Here is a 17,421-nt window from a genome sequence, read left to right on the forward strand (position 1 = left end):
CTGGGTCTGAACGGGCCTCTCGCTTCATTCCTTCTGTAATGTGCACAGGCCACAGGCCCCAGGGGAGGCCAGAGGCCTGTGGTCTGCAGGGGTGTGGACAGAGCTTAGACATGTGTGTGCAATAGTCCATACATACGTGCAAAAGGCCTTGTGTGTCCCTGGACAGAGCTGAGGTGGGGCTTCCCCCTTCGCCGCCCCGTTGTGGCACAGGGCTGTCAGAGGCGAGGGCTCCAAAACGGAACCTTATGATAGAACAGTTATGAACGTGCACTTGTCGAGGCACGAAGATAGAGCATGTTTGATTTAAAAGGTGCAGCCTGATGGGTCATGTGGAAAACCGTGGCCATGTGCGGTGTCCAATGCCAGGGCCACATTGCCCCCCGGCCCCACCCGCGTGCCTGCCGCGAGCAGCACCGGCTCTCATGCAGATGTCACCCTCTCTTGCGCCCTTATGTCTGCTATGCCTTCAGGGTGTTCAGGGCGAGGGCACAAATCTGGCTACTCTCGGCATTGACCGAGGTTTTCTTGGAACTCTGGCGAAAGCCGCAGCCACTGCCCATCCACAGCTGAGCCACGGGCACCGAGGGAACAGTCCCACGAGTCTTCACTTCTTGATATATCAGGCTGTGGCCAGAAGGCACAGTTGGAGGAATCTGGCCCTCAGCAGACTGGGAAGTGGGTTCCCTGAGGGACCCAGCTCTCCTTCCTGCAGCCCCTCCCTGGTCATACTCTCTCCAGCTCACCCCGGATTCCCAGTGGGCCTCCGCCCTTCTGCCTCCTGCTGAGGGCCCTGCAGACATTCCCTCCCCTTTCCTGAGCTCCTCTCATTTGCCCTCCTCATCTGCCCCAGCGCATCCCACTCGGAACTTGGTGCCCCTGGGCTTCACTTCCTGAGGGCTTGGCATTTGTACAGAAGATTCCAGAACCCCTCTCTGACCAGTGCGGTGCCTCTTTAATGGTGAGGTTGCAGGCAGTGTGCCCTGGGCTAGCAGTGATGGGACGGATGCTTTCCTTACTAAATTCATCCAAAGGCCATTTGTCAGAGTCTCTTTTACAGCCCACAGGTCTTTCCTCGGGTGTTCGTGTGTGTCACTGTGCAGAAGGGTCACGAGTGTGCACGGGTGTGCATCTGTGTGCGTGCATTTGTGTGAAGACTGCCAGGAGCTGAGAGCCTCAGGAGATATGCCCTGTGGGTGCTCCTCTGGGTCTGTACACCAGGACCTCTGTAACCAGAGAGAGCATTCCAGAATCAAGACAGGATTGTGGGCTGTGGCGTCTGAGGTTCTCAGCTCTCAGACCCTGTGCAAGGCCAGTTTGCAGCTGGTACTGCCACGTAGCAGGGCCTTGGGGATGTGGTGGTTATGGGCCTTGCAGGGCAGTAGCTTCTGGAAAGTTTGCAGTCCAGCCTCAGTTTCCCAGGAGCTGCTGCAGGGCTGTTTCTAAGCGAGGCCTCCTCGGCTGACCTCAGGCATCCCTGAAACCCCTTTCTGGCTCTCCAGCCCTGCTCCAGCTTCCTCCAGATCTTTCTGCAAGGGGGCTTGGCCCAGCCAGCTGGTCAGTGTCTTCTTTCGGAATAAGGCACTGGTCCCTGGGCAGCTTTCTGGTTTTTATGCACACTCAGCTGCTCCATCATTCTGGAGTGTTCTTGGGCTGTTTCCTCCTGAAGCAGTGGCTGGGCTCACATCACAGGCGCTCACAGAGAAGAGCCTCGGGCTCGTGCAGACCTGTCATCCTCCCTCCCTATCTCCTCTGCTGGCACTCCCAGCCAAGCACAAGAGGAGACGAATGTCCAACTGGGCAATTTACCTACCTGTTGTAAACCCGTTGTAAACCTCCGGCCACCCGGAGGTTTGGAGTGGGGGACATTGGCCCGAGTGAGACGCCTGGTTAGTTGGCTGACGTTGCTCTTTCCCTTCGCTGTGGAAAGGAACGCCAGTGCCAACATCTGAGCCGTGAGCCCCGCTCTTTCCTTCCCCGCCGTCCCTCGGGCCACCGACCTCAGTCTTCAGACCTATTCAACAGTCAGATGCGTCTGTTTCCCCTACTCTCTGGTTCCCGTCTCCCGAGGGCAGTAGCAAGGCGGTGGGAGACAGAGTGGGGCTCAAAGGGATGTCCAGATTATTCTAGTCTGGACAAGCAACTTAACCTTTCTTAGCCTCAGTTTCCTCATCTGTTGAGTGGAAGTAGCGGTAATTATGTCTCAGGGATGATTTCAAATGAAGAATTACATAAAAGCTCAGTGTGTGGCTCGTCATATAACAGATGTTCACCAATGTCACCATCACCACCACCAACTACCTCTGTCACATTACCAGCGTCCGTTCCATCGCCACCACCACTACTGCCAGCACCGTGGACAGACGAGAGCTCAGGTACCAGGTCGGCCCTCTCTGCGTGTGGGAGAGGGAGAAGGACAAGGTGGAGTCTGAAAGCAAGAAATGAGGAGGGGACGAGAGAGGGTGGCACGTGGGCATTCAAAGAGGTCCAGCAGGGAGCAGGGGATGGGGTATTGGACCAGTATATATGACCAACTGACGAGATGGCTAAGCTGGCCCCAGATCCCCAGTTCCAGGACAGCCTCCCCTCTGAGACCCTGTTCAGCCTCACGTCCCTCACTGAAGCTGGAATATTCTGGCGTCTACAAATTATGTTGGGAATGGCTCTGGAGCTCTGGAGGCAGGCAGACCTAGGGCCAAACCCCAGATCCATCACTTACTGGCTGGGTGACCTTGGTCAAGTCACTGGATTTCTCCAAGCCTCAGTTTCCCCCTCCGAGAAATGGGCATAGCAGTTGCTACCTCAGACTTAGGGTCGATGGGATCACGGAGGGCCCAGTGCCTACATGACACGTAGGAGGGACTCACTTCCTGCTAGTGTCTTTCCTGTGCCCACAGTGCTGGTCCTTCTCTTGCTTCGGAAGGGACTGGATCCCAGAGCACTGGGGCCGACACTTCACGCTTTGTCCTTAAGATCCCTGGGCTTCCCGAGGAGCAGCCCTGGGAAGAAAGTGGGGGCTCAGCCTGAGTAAGTGAGACTGGGTGAGTTTGAACCTGGGGTGCCGCGTGACTTTGCCATAATTCCTCGCTAGCTTGGAGCCTCAGTTTCCACGTCTGGAAAATGGAGATAGCAATCATCACTGCATCTTAGGGTCACTGTGAAGGTCGAAGGAGACCTTGTATGGAAAGCACCTGGAACACGGCACAGGATGTTATATTCCTCCTGCTACTGTCATTAAATATTTCCCGGCTTCTGCACTTTCCTGGTGTGGGCGGGCCAGAGAGTGTTTGGTTTCCAAGGCTACTGCATCTCCGCCAAAGGCCAGAGGCGGGGACGAGTGTGGATCTGGCCTGGCCACCTCCAGCTGCGTCAGGAAAAGGAGCTGGCATTTTGCTTCGGTCACGCTGGCAGCCTGGGCTGACATGGCACGTATCCCAGTGAGTCACCTAACGGCGTCAGAGCCCGGTAAGCTCGCCCCAGGCTGCCGGACACGCTGAGCATCATCTCTGAGACTCACACACGTCTCATCCCAGCAGGAATTCTCTTGGGGATGAGTTGCTGCCCATGGCCAGGGGCTCTCACTGGTGTCTGCGATGCTCTGGGTGGGTTTCTTCCCTGGTCAGACGCTCGCTCTAGGGATTATTTGCCTTCAGTCGCCTGTAGCAGGGGGAGCCTGATGCGTTCGAAGACCTGAATGTGAATCCTGCTTCTGTCCCTTACCAGTAGCAAGAACAGGTCTGATTCAACTCCCTTCCCTGCCCTCAGTTTCCCCCGGAGGTGGGGGACATAATGACCCTGTCTGATTATGTCTCTGAGCAGCTGTGAAACTAATAATCCAGTGAGATTGTGTTTGGGAAAGCCCCATGTGACCTGAAAATGGGACAAATATAAGCGAAGTTAGAAACTCAATCGTGTGAGGCTTTGGGCACTGTCTCTCCCTCACTGATGTCAGTTTTCTGACCTTTAAAAGGAGGGTTTGGGGCAACTGGCATTCCCCAGAGTGGTGATCCATGAAAGAAAAGGTTCTGCATTTAAATGAAGTTGGTAAAGACTGTACCTCTAAGCGTCTTCATGGTGCTTCATAGTGTGTGCCTATGTGTATCCAAGGCCAGAAGAATCCTGCCAGGAACAAGCTCGTTCAGCTTTGATTAACCCAGATTTTACTGATTTGACCACACAACCTCATTATCATAGTGATGGTTTTTCCTGGTCCCACAACAATTACTGTTACTGTTACTGTTACGATTATTTGTCTTGAGTGCTCTGTGTTAAATCTATTTCCCTACCACAAAACACCCCTTGGGAAGTGGCCGGGGAGCAGATAACTGAGGACACTTAGGCTCTGGCAGACATTGATCCAAGCAGGTGCAGGGGGCAGACACAAGGCTGGCCAGGGGTCCAGGGAGTCACGCTCTGCCTCTGTGTCCTCCAGGTGCCTTTCTGATCCCGTACACCCTGTTCCTTATCATTGCTGGGATGCCCCTGTTCTACATGGAGTTGGCTCTGGGCCAGTACAACCGAGAAGGGGCAGCCACAGTGTGGAAGATCTGCCCATTTTTCAAAGGTAAAGGATGGGTGCAGGGGAGTCAAGCAGTGTCCAAAAGATTTCCTTGGTGCCCCTGGAGAAACTGCTCCAAAGGTGGGATCCGAGGGGTAGACCAGCTCTCTTGGGGGATTCGTAGGTATTGGCAAGGTCAAAAGCATCCACCATTGCAAGCTACACGGAGAGCCCTTGGTGTGTCAAGGCCAGCTTAGCCTAGAGAGTCTGGGAGCCTGGGTACCAGTCCAGCCTCCGCTGCTGACTGACCAGAGGGTGTCTGTTTCCTGTATGGGAAATATTTACAAAAGTGCTAGAAGTACTCAACACATGCCTCTACTCTCCCCTCTTGCTCCCATGGCAGACATGATAAATAGATCGTAGACCTTTCTGGGCTCAGCTAGGAAATTGTCTCACAGTCCTGAATACAGCAGCCACGACTAATCGATCACATCTGGGACAGGTGATGAAGCCTGCTTGCATTTGGGACTTGGAGCCCATCTGGGAAAAAATAGCCATACCAACTGCCATTTCTTGGCCCCCATATGTCTACGAGAAGGGTATGGAATCAGAATTTGTGTCTCCCAAGCACTGCTTAGTGAACTGGGCCCGGGTGACACTGAGGGCCAGTATGATTCTTATGAGCCTCTTCTCAGCTGGCACCTGTTTCCCGACTGCCTTCTACTCAGTCGTGTAGTAGACAGAGGCTGGTAAGAGGCTTATAAGACGTGTGTATTGGTTAGGACTTTTTAGTTTAACTTCCAGAAATCCCGCTCAAAGTGGCTTTCATGTAAAAAGAATTTTTGGCTTATGATATGGTTAAGTCCAAGAGTTTCTGCTAGCTTCGGGTACAGCTTGATCCACGTCCTTGAACAGCATTATCTGGAATCTCTCTCCACCTCTCTCCGTCTGAAGTCGGTGTTAGCATCCGTCTCAGGCATATTCTTCTCAGGTGCTAGCAAAACCGGCCATTAACAACAAGATTAAATCCTACCAAGTTTACCAGTGACAGAATAAATCGAAAACACCTTTTTATCATCAGTAAAGATCCCAGAGAAGACTCTCCTTGGTTTAACTTGAGTCGTATGTTTACCTATCAACCAATCCCTATGGCTGTGGGGAAGCAGACCTCTGGTTGGCCAGGCCTGAGTCGTGTGTCTACAGCCAGATCAAGGAAGTGAGGGATTAGCCTCACCCAAACCTCACATGCTAAGAACACTTAAGGCTACTCCCTTAATCAATATTGCACAGGCCAAAAAAAAAAAAAAAAAAAAAAAAATGTCTACTGTAGGCAAAAGCCCTAGAACTGGCTAGCCCAAGAAGAGCTTCCAGCATATTCAGGAAGATGAGATTGGCCCACGCATGGAGCAGATGGTTGAAAGGAGGGCCCAGAGAACACCCAGGACTGAAGCGCTAATCAGGGACTGCTTGTTTGGGGTTTCCCAGAAGCACGTCCTGAGACAAGGATTTGTGGAGGGAGTTATTTGGGGAGTCGATTCTAGGAAAGACTGTGAGAGACAGAGGGGAGGGTGTCAGCCAATAAAAGGTGTGTCAATCAAGCCTGTTCCACCAGGGAGCAGGGGCCCATCCCACTGGGAGAGACTGTTAGCATGCCTCATGCTTACTCGGCCCAGGGGGTGAGGGGTCTGGGATACTCACACTCTGGTGCCTCCATACGCTCCGGTACATACGCTCTGGCTGCTCCCTGGGGACATTGGGGTCCTGACCCTTCTGGCCTGCCTGAGGAGTGGGCAAGAGAGGCAAGAGAGAGCACTCAGGCGAAGGGGTCGTGGGCTCCCAGGGCATGGAGGTGAGGCTCTGACAACCTGCTGCAGAGAAGGAGGGGCGTAGGGGTTGGGTCGTGCCATGGTTGGAGCTGGCTCCCCGAGAGAGGTGGCTCTGGGGCTGGGCCCGGGGAAGCCCGCGCCTGATCCCTCTCTGCCCCCGCCCAGGAGTTGGCTACGCTGTGATCCTCATCGCCATCTACGTTGGCTTCTACTACAACGTCATCATCGCCTGGTCTCTCTACTACCTCTTCTCCTCCTTCACCCTCAAGCTGCCTTGGACCGACTGCGGCCATGCCTGGAACAGCCCCAACTGCACCGACCCCAAGCTCCTCAACAGCTCTGTGCTGGGCAACCACACCAAGTACTCCAAGTACAAGTTCACGCCGGCAGCAGAGTTTTACGAGTAAGTCATCGACCTTGTCCTATTCACTCGGGCGCACCGAGACCTGTGCGGGGCAGGACCTGGGCCGACCACTAAGGGAAACCACCCCGGTCGGCATTTGTAGGGGGCACTGAGAAGCCACCACGGGCCTGACCCTGGGCTGGGAGCTGAGGATACAGCCCTGGCCAGGGCAGTGGAGGACCCTGTGTTCCGGCCCGGGAGAGTGGGGGTGCGGGGAAATACCCTAGTAAACATGTAAGGAAGCAAGAACGTTTCTCTAGAGAGTCGACGTGCCCTTCAGGAAATAAAACACATTTTAGGGAGTGTAGGTGCTCTTAAAGAACGAAAACCAGGTATATGGGGGGAAAGGACCATTAGCTCGGGTGGCCAGGGAGGGCTTGTCTGAGGAGGTGACATGAACACTGATGAAGCCAACCAAGGGAACATCTAGGGGCTCAGCCAGCAGCTGATGGAACTGGAGCTTGAACCCAAATGGAACTGGTCCTGAAGCTGCCATGTGGCCCACCTGCGCTGCTGTCCCTCTGGGGCTTCCAGGTTGAAGGTTGTCGGTGAAATTCAGAAAGCGAGAAGCAGGCCAGCTATGTGCGGCTCGGGGGAAGTATGTGGACCATGTGTGCCTGAGAGGCACTGACTGGTGGTAGAACACAGAATGTCTTTTTTAAAAAGACACGTTTTATGTTGAAATCATTGTAGATACAGAAAAGTTGGGTAAGTAACATGTAGAGCTCTTGTACACCCTGCATTCAGTCTCGTCTGTCGACACCTTATATAACCCTAGTGCAGTGATTGAAATCTGAAAATTAACGTTCATATACTGTTAACTAACCTGCTAAAGGCCTTTTTTCGAATTCGTCTGTTTTCTCACTAACGTCCTTTTCTGGTCCAGGATCCAGCCCAGAGTGCCACGTGGCATTTAGCTGTCCCTTCCCCTTAGTCCCCAGTCTGTGAGAGTTCTCTGGTCTTTCCTTGAGTGTCATGACCTTGACACTTTTGAAGAGTACTGGTCAGTTATTCTGTGAATTAGGCCTCAGTGTGGGTTGGTTTGCTATCTTCTCCCGATTAAACTGAGGTTAGGCATTTTTGATAAGAATACCATAGAGATGATGCTGTGTCCTTCTCAGTGCACCGTATCAGGAGGGACACGATGCCTCTTATTACTGGGGATGGGAACCTTGATCGCTTGGCTAAGACAGTACCTGCCAGCTTCCTTCTGTGTGGAGAGACCATTATTCCCTTTGTAATTAACAAGTGTCTTCTGCAGGAACCTCTCGAGGTTATGTAAATATCTTGTTTCTCATCATCCTTACCCCACATCCTCAGCATCCTTCAATGATTCTTGCCAGCAAAGTTTATTATCATAGCGTTTGCTAATTGTGATTTTCTGTTCCCATCATTCCCTCTAGATGAATTGATTGGGATTCTTTTGCAAGGAAGAGTTGTCCCTTTCCCCCTATTTATTCCTTCATTCTATCATTTACTGATGCATTTTTTTATTGAGCTATAATTGACGTATAACTTCATACTAGCTTCAGGTGTACAATAATTTGACACATGTATATATTGCAAAATGATTCCTACAATAAGTTTAGTTAGCATTCATCACTACCCACAGTTACAAATTTTTTTTCCTTGTGATGAGAACTTTCAAGATCTGCCCTCTTAGCAACTTTCAAATATACAGTAGGATCGTTAACTGGACTCACCACGCTGTACATTACATCCCCATGATTTCTTTATTTTATAGCTTCTGGAAGTTTGTACCTTTTTACCACCTTCACCCAGTTTGACCACTCCCACCGCCTGCCTCTGGCAACTACCAGTTCGTTTTCTTTGTCTTTGTAAAAAAATTTTTAGTTTCCACGTATAAGTGGGATCCTATGGTATTTGTCTTTCTCTGTCTGACTTATTTCGCTTTGCATAACGCCCTCCAGGGCTGTCCATGTCATCACAAATGGAAGGATATCCATTTTTTTCACGTGAATATTTTATGTATATAGATAAATTATATATTTTATATACACTTACATAAATTTTATATAAGTATAAAAATATTGTATATTACATATATATTTTGTATTGTGTGTATATATATATATCTAATACATATATACACAATACATATATACAACACACCGTAGTTTGTGTGTGTGTGTGTGTGTGTGTACGTGTGTGTGTATACATATGTGTATATCACACTTTGTCTCTCCGTACACACACACACACACACACACACACACACACTCCATCGTTTTTATACATTCATGCATCCATGGATATCTTGTTTCCATGTCTTGGCTATTATAAATAATGCTGTGAACACAGGGGTGCAGACATCTTTTTGAGTTAGTGTTTCCACTTCCTTCGGATAAATACCCAGCCGTGAAATTGCTGGATCAGCTAGCAGTTGTATTCGTAACTCTCTGAGGAGCCTCCATACTCTTTCCCACAGCGGCTGCACCCGTTTGCATTCCCGCCAACGGTGCACGAGGGTTCCTTTTCTCCACATCCTCACCAGCTCTTGTTACCTCTTGTTTTTTTGATGGTGGTCATTCTACCAGGTGTAAGGTTCTGATATCTCATGGTGGCTTTGATTTGCATCTCCTCCGTCGTTCATTGACATCTGTACGGGCTCGCGGAGAGTTGTTTTACTCTGTGGTTTTCATCCAGAACCGTCAATGTTTATTTGTGGTTCCCCTGTCATCCTCAACTCCATCCTTTTTTTTTTTTTTTTAATTTTTTTTAACGTTTATTTATTTTTGAGACAGAGAGAGACAGAGCATGAACAGGGGAGGGTCAGTGAGAGGGAGACACAGAATCTGAAACAGGCTCCAGGCTCTGAGCTGTCAGCACAGAGCCCGACGCGGGGCTCGAACTCACGGACCGCGAGATCGTGACCTGAGCCGAAGTCGGCCGCCCAACCGACTGAGCCACCCAGGCGCCCCCTCAACTCCATCCTTTTATGTCTTGAGGTCAACTTGGTTTTGGTCAACTAATGTGAAAATGTTTGCACGTCGGGCTCTTCAGAATGCAGCTTGTGTTGTGTTTTTCCCTCGGGCGGAGACAAGCCCCGTTTTAGCAATCGAGACACAAGTGTTCACAGATAAGCAGGAAGTCCTGTTACAGCTGTGGGGTGGGACAGGGAAATCTCACCAGGACCTCACTCGTGAGGCGTACGGGGTCTGGAGTAGGCTGTGACAAGCTCCTCTGTAAAAACCAGATAGCAAATATTTGAGGCCTTGAGGAGCATGTATGTCTCTCGCATATTCTGCTTTGTTTCATTTTATCCTTTCCAAAGACAAAGACCATTCTTAGCTCACAGGCTATGGCCTGGACTTTGCTTGGGGGCCACGGCTCGCCGACTCCTGGTCTAGAGCAGTGCTGCCCTGCGGTGATAGGAATGTTCTCTATCTGTGCAGCTCAAGAGGGGGCCACGTGTGGCCAGTGGAGCCATCGAAACATGGCCAGTGTGACTGAAGAGTTAAGTTTTTAAATTTTATTTAATCTTCATCAATTTACCTTTAAATAGCCATATGTGGCCCGTGGCTACCACGTTGGATAGTTCTGGTCCAGAGGATGAGAAAAGACAGATTCATAAAAGACAAAATGCGAGGACCAGCTTCCTTCAGTGCTATGGATTCTCTACTCCAAGGCCCTGGGGATGCGTCCTGATTGTCTGGAGACTGGGCTTATCCTAGGCCAGTTTCCATCCCTTCCATCTCAGGGCAGGAGGGCCAAAGAGATACAGTTTGGTTAAAAGTGGCCTCTGGAGAGCCTTGTGCCTCCTGGGGCTTGGGAAATTAGGCGCTCAGGGCCTAGGAGCTGCCCTCAACGAGCCAGTGCCGAGAACTTGCCTGTCCCTGACCTGCATGTCCCCTCCACCATCTGTGTTTCCTGTGGGCTTCCAGCAGACATGTGCGAAATGACATAGGTGTGGGACTTGGAGGGGAGAGGGTCCAAAGTTGTCATCAAATGCAGATTGAAGCACATCTGAAACCCCTCGAGGACTGAGGCGTTGCCGTTGCTTAAAGCAAACATCCGTTTTACATTAACAGTGTTATCCCTGTCTCCCTCCCCATCACGCACGTGTGTCCAGCTTTCTGCTGACTTCTTTGCATGTGTTATTTCAATTTAAGCCTCACCCCAACCCCACGAGGTTTCTGTAACTACCCCCTGCCTCCCCAAGTGCACGCACGAGGAGGCTGTGAATATAAGCACTGCCCCAGGGCCCCAGGGCCCCACGGCCAGTACTGCACAGAGCCAAGATTTGGGCCCAGGCAGCTTGTGCTTATAGGACAATGGGCCCAGGCAGCTTGTGCTATAGGCCGTGAGTGAACACCTGCCCCTGCTTTGCCCCTGGGACCCTCCCTCTCCCCACCCCAGCCCCTGCCTCACCAGACAGTGACATCCAGAGCCTGCAGTCCTAACCTCTGGGTCGTATTGGATTCGACCCATTATAAATGGCCATGACTACTCAGAAACATTGCCACAGTCACAACTAACCTTTGTCCGGCCTAGATTATGTCCCAGTCACTATGCACAGTGCCTTTTCACCGTGACCACCGTGGCCAGTCTAGAACTATCATCGTGTCACGAAGGAGGAAACAGGCGCAAGCAGGAAACGACTTGTCCAGGGTCATGTAGTTTAGAAGTGACATTTGGAATGGGTTTGAACCCAGGAAGTCTGGGTGGAAAAGCCAGGCTCCCAGCCCAGCGATTCAGAACCACCCAGAAACATATGGATGCCTGGACCCTGCACCCAGAGACGCCAATTTCATTGGTCTGGGTGCAGCCAGAACATGGGGGGTTTGGCTCCTCTGGTGCACCAGCTCCTCTGGTGATTCTACTGTTCAGCCGAGGGTGACAACCACTGTCTTGACCACTGTGCTCTTCGGTCTCAGACAGAGCAAGATTTTTCCTGCTTCAGGCTGACATCCCAGCAGTGTCCTGTTGTGGGGCCGTCTTCACTTTTATTTATTTATTTTTTTAATTTTTTTATGTTTTATTTATTTTTGTGAGAGAGACAGAGCGTGAGCAGGGGAGGGGCAGAGAGAGAGAGAGAGGGAGACACAGAATCCGAAGCAGGCTCCAGGCTCCGAGCCATCTGCACAGAGCCCGACGCGGGGCTTGAACTCGTGAACCACGAGATCATGACCTGGGCCAAAATCAGACGCCCAACCGCCTGAGCCACCCAGGCGCCCCTCCTTCACTCTGCTTCTGAGGAGCGGAGCCTCAGAAAACCCCAGAACCTTTGGGGAGCTTGTGGATGGAAGTTTTAGGCCTCCTGACTTTATGAGTGTGGTTTTGGACCAGGAGGTGGCAAAGGAGCCGGGACAGAGGGTGCTGCTGATACGTTTAATTGGTTCCAAGCTCTCCCCTTCATCATCTCGTGCTAGAGGAAAAAAACATGACTTTCCTTTCTGCTCTGGGCAACCCTTGTCCTTGTAAATTAAAACGGAAAACGATAGCGTTGGTCGTCTCTAGTCTAGTCATTATTTGGTTCCTCTTCTGACGTCCTCACGGCCGGCAGGTCTGCCCCGGCAGGAGAGAGAGAGGCCAGTTGGGTTTTGAGACGCGGGTCACTTCAGTTACAGCCCTGAACTCCCTCCCGGCTCAGATGTGAGCAGAATGTGGTGGACAAAGACACCGGTCTTCGTGCGGGACCTGGGGACTTGGGGCACGCGGCGGGGAGCGGCATCCGGGGCGTATTTCAGCAGCCCCGTGCTCCGCAGGGCTCGCCGCCTCCCCCACCCCCCACAAGCCTCACAGCACCATGAGCTGGGCACCCCGGATCTCTTTCCACCCAAGACCCGTTTCGTTTTCGGAGGTGGCGGGGTTGGAAATGACTCCTCTCTCGCAGATAAGAAGGTGGCGGGTCGGGTTTTCGGCAAGTGGCAGGGCTGGGATCCGAAGCCAGGTCGTCTGGATCAGGGCTCTCACCCCACACCCAGGCTTCTCCGGTCTTCCTCCTCCCGCCCGACAGAGTCTTGGGGCCGTGGGCCGGGGACCCGAGCGCAGGCGTCTCTGCAGGTAGACGGCAGCCCATTTCGCGCACCTCTTCCTCACCCTGAGCTTGCTGTCGTGTGCTTTGCAGTCCGTAAGTCATGAACTGTCAAGTGGATTTTTCTTAATGGCGCATAATGGCCCTGGTATCTAGATGTTTCTGCTTTAAGAGAGTCACCCCCGTCTCAGTCTGGGGAGCCAGCAAGTGGGACCCCCGGTGCCAGCCCTGAGGAAGGCTAGGTCGTTTCTTCTCTTCCCTCAGAGCCCGCTGGCCAGGGTCATTGCCATCTTGTACTCATTTAGGCTGATGGATTGGAAAAACCATCCAAGGGAACAAAACCACTGTTCTCCCCAGGCTCTGGGCCTGAAGCCAGACAACCCGCAGCTAAAAGAAACCCTGACGCTCTCTGGAACTTTCCAAAGGGCACCCTTGGTGAACATGCTCCGGAGACAGAAAACTTCTACCCCCTGCCTGTTCCTGGTGGGACAGAGACGCTCCCTCCTCCCCGGCACCAACCCTCTGTGCTCAAATGTCAAGTAAGAAACTGAGCCCGTTTGGCCCGCGGACTTTGGAAACCCTGGACCAGATACTTCCCGATGATTCATTTTCATTAAACTGCTGGAAGAGTCCAACAAACCCAAGTTACTTGTACTAAACCCCTGAGGCTCGGGGCCTGCTGGGGAGAGGCTGGGGTCACATTTCTTTTCCTGGGAATCAGCTCAGGAGTCTGGCCTTTACACTGGCGAACTCTCTAGACAAAGCCTGCGAGCCTGACCGTGGATTTCACACGCGCGTGGGGGCATTTCAGCCATCCGGTTGGACACGCACTCACGTCATTTTAGCAACTTTCAGGACAAGTACAGCTGGTCCGGTGCCTTTTTCTCATGCTTTTAATAGTCAAATTGGCCAAATGGTTATTGACACCATTCAATATTTGGCCCATGAAACAATGAGGAAGGAGAATTAAGAGTCAGGTGGGTTCAGGACCTGATTCTAGTTCTCTGTCAATTTTTGGACGCACCCACCTGCTTTCTGTCCTTTCCCTTCCCTTTCCTTGAGCTGTTTCTCCTCTCCCCACCCCTACCTCCCCTCCTCCTCCCCTCCCTCTCCCTCCCCTCCCCTTCTCTCTTCCTCCCTGTCTCTCTCTCAGGACATAAGAGAGGAAACTAAGTCAGGACATGATTTTGAGTTGAGACCAGCAAGGGGAGAAGTTTGCCAGGCTGACAAATTGGGCCGGGAAGTGTGTTCTAGGTGGAAAGGAACAGGAAGTCCTAAGGCCCAGAGCAACCAGAGCCTCATATGCTTGAGAAGTGACAGTGGCTCGCTGGGGCCAGAAGCCCAAGGCAGGGTATGGTGAGACAGGGGAGACGCTGGGCAGGGGACAATTATGAAAAGTCTCAGGTTCTGAAACGTTTATGTTTTTATCCTTTAGACCAGGATTTCCTAACCTCCGCACTTTTAGCATTATGGGCTGGGCAATTCTACATTGGGGCAGGGCTGTCCTGTGCATTTGGGATGTTCGGTGACATCTCTGGCCTCTGCCCATGAGATACGGGCAGCGTCTCCTCCACTCCAGATACGAGAGCCCAGACATTGCCAAACAGCCCTGGGGAGGCAGTGGGAGCCACTGTTCCAGGTGATAAGGAGCCCTGGAAGACTTAGGGGCAGGAGACTGACAGATTAGAAGGGCAGATCAGACAGATGGATTTAAGGGGCCGTGGTATGGGGAGATGGGGAGACTTCTATAGCAGCAAGGGAGAGAATGTGGGTCTGGCCTGGGACAGGGCAGCAAGGGTGGGGGGTGGTAGCAGACCAGGAGGCGGGATTAGGACGGGCCAGACACTAAAACCAACTGCATGGGGGGGGGGAGGGTGCTGATGCTAGGTGAGTCCTTTAAAGCCATGACGTCTGGCCTGGGGGCCGCAGGGATAGGGGCCATCTGGAGAGGGGACATATGGGCCTTTGTGGACCACACAGCTCTGCCCATTCGTTCACACTTGCTCACTTGCAGATAGATGCATGTGCCTGCCCACACCCCCTCTGTCCATCTCTCCTTCTGCCACACCTGTGCACCTCCTCTCAGCTCACCTGTCCTCCCGCACTCTGCAGAGAAGGCACCGGCCCCCCTCAGTGAACCTGCCAGCTGACTCCCTCGGACTAACCTAACTCCCCAGTCATTTTGGGGGCACTCCTTAGCTCCTTTGGGGACACTCCTGCTCCTGGAAGGCTGGGACTGGATCATGATCATTAGAGTTACCATTTGTTGAGCATTTCCTGAGTTCTAGGCATTGTCTACATTCTGGAATTTAATCCGCACGAGAGCATTTTGCTGAAAAGGAACAAGGCTCAACAGGGGGAAAGTCGACACCGGGTTTTGTCGCCCGCTACCCCGTAGGAGCTCCACGTGGCTTGTCTGCGGCCGTGTCACGGGCCCCCAACCCTCTCCGGCTCACAGAAGATGTGCAGAATGAGTTTGAGGAATCAGTGAGAGGGTTCGGGCCACCCCATCACTGGTGGCAGGACCAGGGTGGGATCCCAGGTCTGTCTGATCCCAGTTCTGTTCCAGGTTCTTCTATTTGCTTTTACGTTCTTGCAAATAATAGACATCGGTCTTGAATGGATGAGTAAATGATCAAATGAGTGAATGAAACACGCCTCCACAAATTTAAATGGTGGTGGCCTCCACAGATTTAAACTCCTGCCCAAGGATAAGCTAACCGAGTTTCCAGACTCAGGGTACGGGTTTCCCCACCAGGGTAGCATCTTCCGGTGCCTCTGCTCCCAGCGAGTGCGGCCATCTATCTGCCTCTGATTCTGTGGGCTCCTCTGAGACCCAGGCGTCCAAACTATTCCAAGCCTGCATTTTTTAAGCTGCTCTGGAGCCTTTTCTTCCCCTTAGGCACAGAAAGCCAATTTTATTTTGCCAGGAAAGTAAAGACAGTTTCTGGAAGACTCACGTTTCCTCTAACGAAAACCTGTAACTCAGGTTTGTTGAGGGGGCCTGTTGTTCAAGGGGTCTCAGCTTTGGCTGCCCAGTAGAATCACCTGGAGAATTTAAAAGATGCTGGTGCCCAGGCCCATTCCCCATGGGTTCTAATTCAGTTGGTTGAGAGGGGGGCCCAGACGTCAGTGATTGTCACAAAGCTTCTCTGTGTGATTTTTTTAAAGGTTTATTTATTTATTTTCAGAGAGAGAGAGAGAGCCAGAGAAAGAGAGGGAGTTCACGAGTGGGTGAGGGGCAGAGAGAGGAGAGACAGAATTCCAAGTGGGACTGGAACTCACAAACTGTGAGAACACGACCTGAGCCGAAATCAAGGGTCTGGACGCTTAACCGACTGAGCCCCCCAGGGGCCCCTCTGCGTGATTCTCATGAGCAGGTTGAGAACCCTGTTTTGTTGATGGGCCTACAGGTTACATTCTCTGTACCTCGTATTTCTCTTCTGGAGGGAGGGAGTGAGGAGAAAAAGGAGGGAACGGAAGAGGGGTGAGGAGGGGTGGGAGAGAGAGAGAGAGAGAGAGACAGAGAGACAGACAGGCAGAGAGATGGTCGACTACAGCCGGTTTATCCACTGTGGGCGTGTGAACTTTTGCCTTTAGTGTGACCTTCTTTTGCGTGAAGGCACTACTGTGGGGAAGGACGGATGGCGAAGCTGCCTCTGGCCTGTATCGCTGGTGTGCGCGTATCAATCAGACACTTTCTGAAAGGACCCCTGGCCGAGAGCAAAAGGCCCTGCAGGACGAGACAAAGGGAAGTTAGGTTCCCGCGTGGAAAGTGGCTGGTTGCCCGGGACGGTGTCAAAGGGTGAGGACTCCCCCAGGTCGGAGGAGGAGCTGCTGAGAGGTGGAGTGAGGCCGCGGGGGAGGCTGACCCTCTGTCCTTCCCGGGTCCTCTTGCTTTAGAAGGTGGATTATTGAATTTAGCAAGTGAGGTGGTGAGCACGTGTCCCTGATCCAACAGTCTGCTCTGAGCTAACCAGGCCTGAGTGCCAGGCCCAGGCTTAGCACTGCAGACCCGGGACCCAGGATGGCTCGTCCACCCTCTCACCCTGGGAGAACCTTGCATGCGGTCAGCCCTAACGCCTCAGGGGCAGGCATGGCCCGGGGAATGAGCCAGGAGCCGCAGGAACTGGGAGGGTTGAAAGGCCCGTGCCGGGGGTGATCACGGAGGCCTCCCAGAAGAGGTGACATTGGAGCTGGGCCTTGAAGGGTGTTGACAGTTTGCAGCCTCTGAGTGTGGAGTGCTGTGGAGGGCAGGCAGGGACCAGTTCTGGGTGCCCCTGATGCTCCCTCCGCTCCCGATGCTTGTCACACTTTATTGGGACTGTGCATTCAATGCTGCCTCGGTTGCTACACTGTAAGCCCCCCACACCAGGCACCAGGTGCAAGGAGTCCGCACTGTGCTGCTGAGGCCCGGGATGAGGCTGTTTACAGCAGGCACTCACTAAGGAATGAATGACCGGGGTGCAGATGGCTCTGCCTTACCAAGCTGTTCCCTCTTCCACAGAAACAATTCTGCTTTCTTTGTCTTCCCCGGTCTGCGGTTTCATCGGTTGGTCTTCCTTGACGTTTGGTTAGACCCTAATGACGTTGATTAGCCGTGAGCAGCCGGTCATTTTGCGTGCGATTCTGTTTACCGTTTCTTCACCGTAGATTGTGTGAGAGACCCCGCCCTTCTCAAACCTCATCTGTGTTTTAT

At 52.4% G+C, this 17,421-nt stretch overlaps 1 protein-coding gene across 7 annotated transcripts in view; it reads left to right on the forward strand.

Moving 5' to 3' along the window:
• The window catches only part of SLC6A2 (solute carrier family 6 member 2), a 58,477-nt gene that overhangs the window by 18,979 nt on the left and 22,077 nt on the right, over positions 1 to 17,421 (forward strand). For 5 of the 7 annotated variants that reach the window (XM_053906119.1, XM_053906120.1, XM_019455905.2 and 2 more), the window contains exons 3-4: positions 4,430 to 4,561; positions 6,487 to 6,724. In XM_053906119.1, coding sequence (XP_053762094.1) covers positions 4,430 to 4,561; positions 6,487 to 6,724 — 370 coding nt within the window. The remainder of the gene's footprint in view (positions 1 to 4,429; positions 4,562 to 6,486; positions 6,725 to 17,421) is intronic. The other 2 variants (XM_053906122.1, XM_053906123.1) reach the window with 1 other exon arrangement.

The sequence above is a fragment of the Panthera pardus genome, unplaced genomic scaffold, assembly GCF_024362965.1.
Source record: "Panthera pardus isolate Hobbes unplaced genomic scaffold, ASM2436296v1 HiC_scaffold_18, whole genome shotgun sequence".
NCBI lineage: Eukaryota > Metazoa > Chordata > Mammalia > Carnivora > Felidae > Panthera > Panthera pardus.